This window comes from Clinocottus analis, unplaced genomic scaffold (assembly GCF_023055335.1).
Source record: "Clinocottus analis isolate CAN_PGR_092001 unplaced genomic scaffold, fCliAna1.0.p SCAF_19, whole genome shotgun sequence".
NCBI classification, from domain to species: domain Eukaryota; kingdom Metazoa; phylum Chordata; class Actinopteri; order Perciformes; family Cottidae; genus Clinocottus; species Clinocottus analis.
Window position 1 is genome coordinate 8,517,341 of NW_027175920.1, and position 13,407 is coordinate 8,530,747.

A 13,407-nucleotide genomic window follows, 5' to 3' on the forward strand; every position below is an offset into this window, starting at 1 on the left:
TTGATGTTACAGGAAGTACACTCCAGTGAACACAGCAGATGAAAGCCAAGAGGTGCACAAAGCATCATAATCTCATGTCAGGATGGTTTTTCATATCATGGTTGTAAAACACTAAAGATGCACGGGAAAAAAAAGGTAAACAAGAGTTCTGGCTTGCCAACAATCTGTGTCAATAAGACATAAAAGAATACAAAGCGTTAAACTTTGTAGGCCTTACTATTCCAGTCTCGTATGAATCAACAAAGTCAGCAACACAAAGAGTCAGAGTATCATACAATATACAAGATATCCCAGGGGAAGCGGTGTCCAACATTGTGCCAAGCTGATGCTTCAGCAGAATGTGTACACGTCAGCAAAGCATTCCTATTCAAGCACACCATTTCATCATTAAAGTACCCTCGATCAAATGGATCAGGGGGAAGTTGCTGCAGCGAAGATGTGGTGCAAACCAAAAGGCATGTAATGTTTTAGAATGACCAGCTGAAGTCAGATGAATGATAGGCTCAATGTAGCAGCACGGGCTTCTTGGGCTGTGCGGCTCCACCTCTGTTCTCCTGGTTTCCTGCGGGTCTTTGTGCAAAAGTAGCGGATGACAGAAGGTCTTAGAGAAGCTGTCTTTAACATTCTGAACATTTATACAGCAGAAAGCAACTATTAAAGATACGGTGAAGTAATGTCCTGAGCAGAGAATTTAGTTACTCTCCCTCTAAGTGTGTTATCAGAGCTTCTCCTTGCTTTGTTGACAAAGCCTCTGCGGTTGTGCCTTCTTTTAGCGTGTGTTATTGCATGCTGGCGTGCCCTGGTTAGCTAACGGCCATCAGCTAACGGTTAGCTAATAGCTGCTTCTCGGCACTGCTCTTATAAGGCGGTTAAAGCTGACAACAGAAAGGCAAAGACCTGTCTCTTCCAGTTGACCACCATGAGACTTTATTATGGAAAGAGATACCCACAGTAGAGAACAGCCAGAGATAAATACTTTGATAGAATTTAAATGGTGCCATGAATAACTCAAATGATGTTGGTCAGTGTAAAAGACAATGTTGCACATCAAAAAAGTTGCATTGTGTTGTCAAACTGTTGATGGTTAAGACGTAATTAGAAAGACGACACACGCAAAAGTTGTGTCAGCGATTTGTCTGGCTGAACGATGCATGTGTCGTACCAGGATGTACTCACAAGATCAAAAGGGTCTCGCTTGTTTTTTTGCTCGGCTGATAAAAACCCGGGATAAAACCCGTCAGGTGAGCTAACGTGACGTGTGCGATACAAGTTGCCTCCTAACAAGCTAGCACGCCAACATAAACGACCCTGCTTTGTACAAAGTGAGAGATGTAGTTCGCTGATCGGTTTCACACAAAAGTTAACGATGCTACAAGAAATCTATGACAAACTGCAACTTTCATAACTTGCCTAATTATCTTTTAAATTGACAAACACCCTATGTGTGATTCATGGCAAAGACAGAGACGTCACAGAAGCAGCTCTGGTTCCTCCCCAGGCAAACACTGCTAGCAGCTTCCACTCAGAGACGATGTATGAAAAGATGTAACGCTGCTAACACTGTGGCGCTGTCGGCTGTGAGACGAAGGTGAGCCCAGATCACAAAGACAAGAATAAAAGTGTAAGCGTGAGATTGCATTGTTCTGGATTCCACAAGCCTAAATTTACATTTCATCACTTGTTAGAGTCAGTTAAGGAATCACTCATGATTTGTCCTTTTTTTCGTCCCGAACTACTTTGCTGCTTTTTTCTTTTTCTGTCTTGCAACACATCCATTCAGTTGAGAACCCTTTTTGGAGATCCAGCTGAAAAAAAAAGAAGAAAAAAAATGTGTCAGACTCTATAATTTATCTGTTAAATAAACATACAGTGTTGTTATTGTGCCCACTAACTCCAGCTGTTCTTGATACATGATCAACGTCAAATGATCTTTTTTGTTTCATTGTAAGAACAAATGCACGTGGCTGGTCCAAGAACCTTAACTCTATTAATTAACATAATGATCGATGGGTTTCTATAGATCAATAACTATATTTCATTTTATCCTTCTCCTCGCTGTGTAGTTGAAGTAAAACAACCGTCATGTGAAAACTACACAACTGTCCACCTTGCATATGACACAACTGTTACTAAATAACTAATTAGTAACTATTGCAATGGATGGCGATACTTCTACACCACTATAATACCACAGGATATAAAAAGGATGCTAAATGTGTTCAGTGATTACCTCGTCACAGACCATATTGACTGCTTTTGTATTGCAAGTGCAAGTCAAAAGTCCCACTTTCTCAAAGAACAGACAGTCTACATGGAGTGTGACTGCGTGGCCGTCCTGCTCTCTCCTTGGAAAGATGTAGTTTTTGTTGAAGGTGTGATGCATCGCCACCAGAATCCGTTTTGGATTACCTTCCGTATCTTTGGTACAGAAACAAAACACAGATCATATTTTGTAGCTGAAAGACTAAATGTAATATGAACTGTTCATGAGCATTTGGCTCTCTGTATGTTCACCTGGGACGCTGGATAGCGCTGAGTCAATGTCAGTCTCATAGCGACTGACAATGGGGCAGAAGACAATAACCGCGTCGCTCTCCTCGGGTGAGTCCACGACTGTTGCTCCTCTTTTGGTGAGTTTTTGTAAAAATTCCTTATGAGAATTCAGAGTTTTTCCGGCTACATGTGGATAAATAGAGTTCATTTTTCCTGGGGAAAAAAAGGGATAGTCTAACTGAACCTTTCTGTGTGGAGGCCCCAAACACATTTTAACTGCTAAAAATACACACTAAATTTAATTAGTATCAGCTTGCTGCTCTGATCACGTTCCCTAATTTTATGAGAATAGTTTACAAATGTTTTTTTTTTAAACCGGTCATGTTTCTGACATCTGCTACAGAAAAGGCTCTCGAGCTGCAGACGATATGTCGTCACATAATACAATATAATACATACTGTATATATTTGTGTGTGATGGTGTTGACAGGACTTTCTATGCAGCTCTACTCTAGTTTTTTTTTATAAATTTCAAAAACTAACTGCAGGATTATGTGCAGTACATTCATCTGCTCCTAAATGAGATAATGAAATAATTAATTCATATGCATTTGTTCATGCACTACAAATATAAACATAATATAAAACGTATACAATATAAAACAAAAAATGACATATTTCCTTATTTTAAGCAATAACATGTGTCAACATATTTCGATGTATAATATTTGTGTTATTCTTACAGGGGCGTCTGAGAGCCCAAACAATGAGCTAAAGACAATATTTACAAACACTTCTTCTTGATCACCACTTTACCAAGACTTCGCTGTAGCATTCATCGTATCTTTAATTATTTAAATATACACTAAGTCGAGTCAACTTACCGTTTTATAATCGAAATGTTTTTCCGTGATCCATCCGCCTCTGAAGTTTACAGGAAATCCAGTGTATCGTCTTAAAGCTTTCGCTTTCACTTCAGATTAGAGATGCATTGCTGCAATCTGACCAGCAGGTGTCAGTGTCGTAACATTGTTGGCGTTATGGGCCGTAAAGATTTATATCACAGCAGATTTTTAGAGGAGTTAGTTGAAACATAATGTGTGGTGACACTCTGCATAGCAGCTCTCTACCACAGATTGTTACAGAACCTACAATCTTTTTACCAATTGTATATTTTTCTGGCTTCAGCATTATCAAGCTTATTTTTTTATTATTATGTTCATACTTTGAGTATCTGGACGACTAAACCACTTGACTGCCTGCGGTCAGGAATACATCATGTATTTGAGTAGTCTCTTTCAAGCTGCATTCACATCATAACATTAACACACAAACATCACAGTGACGACATGTTGGTCACTAAACAAAACAGTGCACAGTTTCTTCAAGGAGGTGTAATCTGTATCCGTGAGAGTGATCCTTCACCCATCTGTAATGTAAAGTTGTCTGGGTCGTCTGTATCTGCACCAAGTGTGACAGGACGAGCTGCCGCTTCCTCCTCAGGCTTCACTTACCTCTGACAAATGAGCAGTGGAGCTGATGGAGTGGTCAGTGGGCAAACCGAGGCCTTTATTCTGGGCTCTCCAAGAGACCAGCAGCAATATTAAGGACATTCAGCTTCCACTGACACACCGTTTATTTGGACTTTGTATCATAGCAGGCTCCCGTGCAATACTTCCCGGTTGCAAAAAACTACTTTATCTTCAAAAATGTGACATTTAACAATTAACTTCCGTATAAAAGGTTTAAATCTTTGTTCTAACAATTGTCTCATCTTTAATTGTGTATGGGACAGATAGGATTTGTGTAAGACAGCATGGAAATAAACAGTTTATCATTGTTCCTCTGTCCCGGTACGTCAGTCTAAAAAGGATGACACTATTCTGTAATAACCTAAAACAAGACGTATGTTCTGTAAATTAAACTAAAGTTAAGCGGATTTCAGCAACGCCGATGAAAAGAAATAATAAAAACAAGCGACAGAAACAAGCCGCACAGTCAGCAAAGGTGATTATAACATTTAATCACTGAGCACTATCGCCAAGCTTTGCAGACTTCTCGCCCCGAGGTTTGATTTACCCGCCCTCTTCCTGAGGAAAAATCTCATTCACTAGACGGATTGCTGAGCGGGCCTCTGCGACCGGCCTCCATAAATCATTCTTTAATCAGAGGCCTCTGAGATTGGGCGCAGACACCCACGGGAGCACCGCTGTGACACCTCAACTCCTCCCTGCGCGTCTCTGCAGTCCGGGGAGTTTTTATCCTCTTCTGTTTCCTCCCCGGGCTTGTCTGCATGTGTATCAGTCATGAGGAAACTAAGAGGGATGATCGCCCCGCACTCTGTGATCACAACAGCACCCCAACCACCTCCTCGATAAGGAGGGCAGCGATGCTGAAGGAGACCTGGGACCAGATCACTGGTTTGAGGCTGCAGGAGTCAGGAGCTGGATTACTAACTGGGCAGAGTGGGAAACAGAGTGGGAGAAACAAGAGGTGAATAGGGGCCTTTTTTTTGCATCAGGGTTCCCAAAGTAAGGTCAACCAGCCGTGCTCTGGTTTCCAAAATGGAGAGGCTAAAAAAGTACCTGGAAATTCTGTTGCTACGACTTAATAAATCAAAAGCTAGACAACTCCGGTAGTTTTTTCTTGTTATCTGCACTCAAGATGGACAAGATATCACATGACAGGATAATAACTGCTGATGAAACCAAACCTTCGTCACAGGAAGTTCATCTTTGTCGTGGGTTCCTGACATTCAACCATTTGGGCACAATTTACCTGTCTTTGTTTGTTTTTCTCACCAGCAGATTTTGTTGTCTCATGAGTATCGAGTGGAATTTTTTTTTAATGATAAAATGTGGGAATTTGTGGGCATTGTTAAAATATAATTCAAGTGATTAATCTTCCACCTAAGATAGAGATTACTTGTTGCTCTACAAAATATGAATAATGACAACATTTCAGCTGATGGTTGAGTATCAACAACCTGAGTCTTATTCTGATGTCCAAGGTTTATTTTTTAAACAGCTGAGTAGAGACACCAATCTCACCATTCTTCTATAACGTGGGGATCCTCGAGCTTTTGATCAGATGTCATGATCTTCATCAGCAGATGGAGTCCGCCCAGTTGTTGAATTATAGATGTTCAACTGATGTTCAAGATTTAGTTTTTTTTCTGAGCACTTTAAGGATATGTTTCAAGCTGAGAAATACTGGCTCAAATCAAACTCAACTGTCAAGTTTAGGTTCAATATTCAGAAAAATAACAGAAACAGAAAAGAGGAAACTTCACTGGATGACGCTCTGGATTGGTGCAGGTAACCGTCACACGAGTATTCAGTTATGAATGTTTATGGATGTGGTTCATCCTGAAGTTTGGGATTTGGCTGTTTGGTTAAATGTGTCTAATTCTGAGATCAAATGTCTCAACTTGTGTGTTCATACTCGTTAACATCAGCCACATTAACATATTCAATGCGCTGAATCTCATCTTGCTGGAACACATTCACATATAGTAACCCGCATGATGGAAAGTGAGTACAGTCAGATGATTGAGGAAGAAGCTGAACACTTCTTTTTTTTAATGCAAAGATGCTGTGACGTCACCGTGTTGAATTATTCCTGTGTCGCTCAGTCGGCGTGGAGCTGTCAGACTCAGAGAGCGCACTCCTTCTGCTTCTCACTCGTGCGTGGTGACCATGGAGAAGTCCATGAGTTTTACATCAGCATTTCCAAAAGTCAGTGCGCAGCGCAGGATGCGGTTCAATGAGCGAGCAGAAGAGACGGGACACAGATGGATTGTGTTCAGGTGCTCCGCGAGGAAGTGGTGCAAGTGATGACTACCAACTGGCAAGACGCAGAAGTTGTCTGATTATTTTTTTTTTTTCTGCTTTGAGGACAGTTGAAACTTCAGCCACTTTAACGACGTAAACAATCAGAAAGGACGGAACGCGAAATCAATTAGAAAACCATGCACTGTTCATATCCATGGAGAGATGGCATGCGTGCTCCTCTTCAGTCGAATCCTTCCCTTCTCACACCGGCTCACAAGAACATCCATTTGCTTATTGTCGATTTTCCTGTCTTATCTGTGCTACTGTGCACTGTTCCCCGCCGATACCGTCATGCAAAAGTCAGGTGATCCGACGCCCAGCTGTCAGCGCGTCCTGGCCGATGGAGCCAAAAGGCGCATTCAGAAATCACCGTCCTGCGTTTTGCAGCTGGAAGCGAGACCGAGCAGCGTAGAGGCATCTCGGCTGAAAAGCGACCAGAGACCTCTTTCGACCCTCCACGTCGACACGCCCAGTCCTCCAATGGGAAACCTGAAGTTCGGCAATAAAAAGTTGCCGAACGCCATCATAGTCGGTGTGAAGAAAGGAGGCACCAGAGCGGTTTTAGAGTTCATCCGGATTCATCCGGACGTGCGAGCGGCTGGCACCGAGACTCACTTCTTCGACAGGAACTATGACAGAGGCCTGGAGTGGTACAGGTAAGAAAAACAAAAAACATGCCTCACCTGCACAGGTGTATGTGTATGTGTGTGTGTGTGTAATCAAATGTGTGCAGTTATAATGTGCCAGGAAGCATTGTAAACGTTTCTACTCTTGGCCAGTTCAAACTCTATTTCACCAGTGACTGTTTTGCAGTTTTGTAAAAAGAATGAGTCATTAACAGCCTGAAATAGTAAACGTGTAGCTTTATGTGCTTGAGGCTTCTGGGAGTCTTTGACTGTCAGCTGTGTGTCTTTCATTGGATATATTTGCTTTTTCTCAGCCTGACTTAATGATTATATCAAATAATGTCAAAGAACCATAAAGAGTAGTAGGCCAATACAGATGTTTGATTTCAAATTTATTTAAATTACATGTAAAAGGAGTTCATTGCAGTGTTTTTTTTCTTCTTTTTAAAGTAAAGCCCATCTATTTCTGAGGGTGTTCACAGACAAAGACAGGCAAAAGCTGAGGTCGTTGCCTTCTGCCAGTTCCAGTTGTGCAAGTGAAATTCACATTAAATCTGCTGCTTAATGTCAAGGTGATGTCCCATCCCTCCCTGTTGCCTCTCTCTGTACATTACCTTTTGAGGTGGATGAACAAGCTGGATGTGTTTTTTTCTGCAGTCCCACAACTTGTTTCACGTTCTTAATGCAGGAAACTGCTGTTTACACAGAACAGAAAAGTGTCCCGTAGGTGTAGAGCAATTCATGAGATTTCTCATAAAATCCACCTTCTCAAGGCAAACGGTACAAACTGCAGCATGCGGGCCTGCTGTTGCTGGCAGGCCTCTGAGCCATTGTCTTGTTTATGTTTGGCAATTAAACTAATCTCAAAATGAATGTCAAAGTAAAGGATTTAAATAAAGCCTCTATATGTGCAACTTACTAAAGCGGTTCCCATACATGAAACATCCGCATCATTATTTATTTAGATCGGAAATGTTCTGGTTTAGTCATGAAATATGCTGCATACATATGCAGACAACCAATCATACAACAAGCACACTCACTCATGTTAATGGTTGGCTGTTGTGCAGCCGACATAAGGGATGTGTATTGGTATTACTGTACAATCATAAACTGAGAGAATCCCCACTAATTGGCGCTTTTCAGGGATGTTTGCAGCTGAAGCCCTTTTTATCTCGCATGCGTCTCCGACTCGCCCATTACCGGAGTTTGATTGTCAGCTGTCGAAGATGGCGAGAAAAGGTCAAATCCTAACTCGCTGACTTTTGAGGATTGCTTTGAAAACAAACAGTTGCTTCTCGGGAGACATTTCTCTTAACTTTTATCAATAAAGAGCAAACTATTGTTTTGAATAGTTGCAGTCTTATTCTCAATATGCTAATGAGGAGACATGCAATAATGACTCAGAGTTGGCAGTGCTGGAGGCTGGAGTGGGCACTCACACTCCAGTGGAGAACAACAACAAAAGATACATTTCACAGGTTCTTTTGGGTACAAGAAACCTTTCAAGAACGTAAGCACAATACATCTGTACCCTCTTCTTTGAGCTGAGACCAGTCTGATGCTCCAGTATTCCTTTTGTATTCAAACAACTTCGTACTGTGGTACATTGTTGTACCACCTACATCAGCAGCTGTTGTGGTTGGAGTTCAGGTAGCAGGAGAGGCAGATACAGAAGCAGGCTGGCTGGTGCCGTTCGATGATTTATTAAACAAAAGGCTTCCATGCTGAGAGTCTGAGATGAAGGCAGGTAACAGGCAAACACAACTCCATGCAGCAACAGAAGATACCGACGGAGAACTGACAAAAACAAAGGAGCGGGAGAAAAGGAGAGGGCGCTAACGAGGGACAGGTGACAGCAGCGCTGACGAGCACCAGGTGAAACTCGTCAGGGCGGCCGACAATCACACAGGCGGGAAACAGACAAGACACAAGAGGAGAAGACCTTCAAACCAAAACAAGAACAAACTACAGCGAAGGCCCCTGGACCATGACACCAGTGAATATTAGATTAGAACAGTGTATTAATCCCCAGTGGGGAAACTGATTTGTCAGCAAACTTCATACAGACAACAACAGACAACGTTTACAGTCCACAGCAGACAACACATTACAAATGCCATATGAAACATGACAAAAAGATGCTAAATCTAAAAAAAACACAAGTAAAGGTGTTCATTAAAAAGGTGTTCATTTGCACTTGCCGTCATTCAAATTCATAAGTTAGTTAAGGTCACTGTGTAGGATCATGACACATCAATGCAATGGGGTCTTCAAACAAAATCCAGCAGAATCCTAGATGCTATAAAAAAAAGCAAAAGCACAAAGAGCAGGAGTTTTAATTTACAGGTAGAGCGATTAGTTGATTGATAAATTACGCAATCAACGAAGTATTTGGATGATTAAGTAAATTTGAGTACAAAAGCAGAACGTTCTCTTGTTTAAGATTTTGAAATGTGAACATTTGTCTTACCATTATAGCAAATGGAAGTATATTTAGGCTCCTGCTTTCTTATAATATATGTAGACTAAATTATATATTGCTTAATCAAGCAACTTGTTAATTTTACTCTTTTTAAAACTCTGTCCTTGGTCATGGTTTCCCATCATACTTGAAACTTTTACTCTGAAAGCATCCCTGATCAATTATTTCTTTCAAAGACAACACTGGCCTAGTTTGCGGACCCAGAAGTAGCCTAACAGCGCCTCTCTGCTATATGGGTTCTGTTTGCATTCATAGTGATTTATTACTCTTGAACCATGCTGGGCTGATGCACAGTGGAGCTGTCTGCGAGACGAGTCTCCTGTGACAACGGACTACTCTGACTTTGCGTCCTATTATCATTTACATCGAGAAACTGGGTTTGTGTCCAAACTGGAGCTTCTCAGTTATAGAGTGGTTTTGTGCCTTTGAAAATCCTGCCCTAAATAGACATCTAATACACACGCTTTCCTTTTGACGAAGTGAACGCAAGGATGAGGTGTCCTCTGCCTCTGAATCCGTTAGCCTTTGTAAAAATGTGAGAAATTCAAAACCAGCAATAAAACCGCATAAAAATACCTTCTCAAAGAAATGTGAATGTAAATGAGAAACCTCTCTTTGACTGAAATTTTCACTTTGTGTTTCTTTCAACCAGAGGTTTAATGCCAAGGACTCTCGAGAGCCAACTCACGATGGAGAAGACGCCAAGCTACTTTGTGACAAAAGAGACGCCGCAGCGGATCTCTGCCATGTCCCGAGACGCCAAGCTCATTGTGGTGGTGCGTGACCCCGTCACTCGTGCAATATCTGATTACACTCAGACCTTATCCAAAACTCCCGACCTACCGAGCTTCCAGGATCTGGCCTTTAGAAACCAGAGCCTGGGCATTGTGGACACGTCCTGGAACGCCATTCGGATCGGCCTGTACGCTCTGCACCTTGAAAACTGGCTGCGCTACTTCCCTCTGGCTCAGATCCACTTTGTGAGCGGGGAGCGTCTTATCACGGACCCGGCAGGGGAGTTGGCTCGGGTGCAAGACTTTCTTGGGCTAAAGCGCATTGTCACAGACAAACACTTTTATTTCAACCGCACGAAGGGCTTTCCTTGCCTTAAGAAGCCGGAGAGCAGCGGCTCGCCTCGCTGCCTGGGCAAGTCCAAAGGCAGAACTCATGTGCAGATCGACAGAGACGCTATCGAGCAACTGCGAGACTTCTATCGCCCTTACAATGTCAAGTTTTATGAAATGGTGGGTCACGACTTCAAGTGGGAGTAGAAGAGTTGGAGACATATTTTAAAATGGCACAAGAAAGATTTATGTATTCCACGAAACTAAAAATGTTTTGCCTGCATTAATATGACATGGTTAAGCCGGATAGCTAGCTATCAGCCGTCCCCAGACAATTTTTGAGTGAAACTGCAAAAGCGGTATAATTTTTTCGAAGTGACACTAATGAACATAAGTAAATCTAAGATGACATTTCTTATGCGCTGGTAATGATCAGCCAGCATCAGCATCCTGTTTGCGGCCGGATGCAGCCATCGTTTCAGCCTCAGGATCACATAATTTATTTTCCTGTGTGTTATTGCTGACGAGATTCCCCATTTGCTGACTGGTTTATAAAAAAAAAAGGGAAATTCCAGGGAATGGGATTAGTTCCTCTTTAAACCTGCTTCACTAATCACGGCAGGGCTTGAAAGCAAGACCTTGGAAAATGTCAGTGAAGTCTTCAGGGAGAGCAGAATTAAGCTGCAGCACTGTGGTGGTAAATCTGAAACGTAAAGCCATAACGCAAGCGTGAACCATCTAATATCACATACTGTTGGTCTCATCAGTTTCCATACAGGGTGGAAGATTTTCTGTGTCATTCTTTCCTGCATGAATCGGGTAAGTTAGTATATGCTGTAACATGCAGCCCTTCACTTTGTTCTCTGTGCTTTCTTTGCAGGAAACATGTTTATATATTTGTTACAAAACTATTTAATGAGTACCTTTGCAACAATGCTTCTCCATGAACTTAATGAAATTAAACAGAAGCACAAATCCTATTTTGTCTTATCTGAAACTTTGACCTTAATGTGAAATCACTTTTTCAACCCTCAAATGAGAGCCTCTTGGAAAATGGTTGATTCTCTATACCTCCCTTTTCATATCTAGTCTGTAAATCCTTGTTTTTAACAGATTAGACCACTGACAGCTCTTACATCCGTCACCAGTGTTGCTACTGAAAACATACCCTTTGAAGGTTTATCGCAGTCTGTAAGGTTTGTTGTGTGCCTCAGTGTAGGTGGAAGGAATTTCAATCACTTTTCAAAGACAAAGCAGGGAACACCTCGTCGTGGCAGGTTATCAAATAGAATCTGGGACTGCATGTCACATGATTGCAGAGAAAAGTTTGGATTTGGCTACCTGGTATGAATACTAAAGACTGTCTGAGCTTGAGCCAGACTGATACAATACTGTAAAAACAAATGGAAAACTGCTTTGTGACACAGAGTCTTATTATTTCAAGCAGTGCGTTGTAAAAGATTCAGCACTCAATTTCCACATCTCATCATGATGGTGCAGGTAACGCTTTAGATTGCACTTTAAATTTACGCTTGAAATTAAAGTGTTATTATTCATACACAGGGTACCAGTGCCTATGTAAGTAAAAGAGACCATGTTATTAGTTTAGCCTTAACTAACCGCAGCTGTGAACAGAATGCTAAACTATGAGCAACATTAGCTCACAACCCGGTCTCACTCCCGAAGCGCTTGGTCCGTTCTCGTGCAGCGTACTCTATGGTATGAAGTGCATGCCCATGCACTAGTTCTAGGTCCGCTCTGAATGTAAATTTATGACCTAATTATTCCCTCTACTTCTTCTCTATGACATAATCGGTAAGCATTTCAGCAATGATTATATCAGTATCATTGGACTTGAAGCAGACATATTGAAAGAGGGTTCACTTAAGTACAGAAATGCGAAACAGCAGAAACTTCTTCTGCATTGTATCTTTCAATATCACAAGTACTAGACGTTGGAACATTGAACTCTGAGAATCCGTTTCCTTAACTAATAATACTGATTTGGCTCCCAGTGAAATGTAGGACATGGTGGTCCTCTGTGTTATCTACATACCTCAGAAGTCTAGTACTTTTATCTGTTTGAATAGTACTTCATCTGAAGCGCCATTGAAATTTGTGTGTAACACTTTGAAGATTTCTTGGTGTTTGACATCCAAATAAAGAAAAATCTCCAGAGCCCTAAAATCTGCTTTTGTTTTTACTCAGCTGTATGTTCAGACTCTCTCCTCACTCTTGGCATCATTTGCTCACATTGTTAAGAGAAAGATCATATCATGCTCCATTCTCTGTGACCCTCGCTCAGCCCAGACGTCTGCCTTTTGTGTGTGTGTCTCTCTCTCTCTCTCTCTCTCTCTCTCTCTCTCTCTCTCTCACTCTCTCTCTCTCTCTCCTCACTGCTTCTCTTTCACCTGCTGCCTCTCTCCCTCTCCGAGAGCATTCATTAGGCTCACACAAACTCCAGGTGGGGCATATAGGCGGTGTGGCTGCACCACTGCTGGTGCCCTTCTTGTCATCATACTCGCCGGCAGCTCATTTCTCTGGCTTTCTGAGCACACACAGGTGAGCTTATATGCAGTCGTCACTGAGAGCTGCAAGTCTCTGTATCGTACACATGGGTCCTAATTAGGCCGAAGGGCTGGAGAGGAGCGATCCCCGAGAACAAGCACCAGTCAGAGTCTGATTAGACTCTGCAAGTGAGCAGCTCTCCAGAGATGGTGTGCAGGTCAAAACTCTCCCTCTCTCTCTCTCTCTCTCTCTCTCTCTCCCTTTTTCCTCTCCCTCTTTCTCTCTCTCTCTCATCCTCTCACACATACACACACTCAGCTTTATTTTCAAATGTGAATTCCCTGAGGAACCAGCCAATGCAAATCACGAAATCCTGCAGTTTGAAGCGCTACAAAGTG

At 42.0% G+C, this 13,407-nt stretch overlaps 1 protein-coding gene and 1 long non-coding RNA gene across 2 annotated transcripts; one reads left to right on the forward strand and one right to left on the reverse strand.

Moving 5' to 3' along the window:
- Positions 1 to 942: 942 nt before the first annotated feature.
- On the reverse strand, positions 943 to 3,437 carry LOC137789926 (uncharacterized). The gene is made up of 4 exons (XR_011077860.1): positions 3,378 to 3,437; positions 2,515 to 2,706; positions 2,231 to 2,418; positions 943 to 1,805 (listed from the first exon to the last, which is right to left on the reverse strand). It is a non-coding gene; the product is annotated as an uncharacterized lncRNA (long non-coding RNA).
- A 2,753-nt stretch (positions 3,438 to 6,190) lies between these two features.
- Positions 6,191 to 11,754, forward strand: LOC137789545 (heparan sulfate glucosamine 3-O-sulfotransferase 2-like). Its single transcript, XM_068583227.1, has 2 exons — positions 6,191 to 6,982; positions 10,090 to 11,754. Exons 1-2 carry the CDS (start codon positions 6,489 to 6,491, stop codon positions 10,706 to 10,708), a joined length of 1,113 nt encoding a protein of 370 aa, XP_068439328.1. The 5' UTR covers positions 6,191 to 6,488; the 3' UTR covers positions 10,709 to 11,754.
- Positions 11,755 to 13,407: the final 1,653 nt, after the last annotated feature.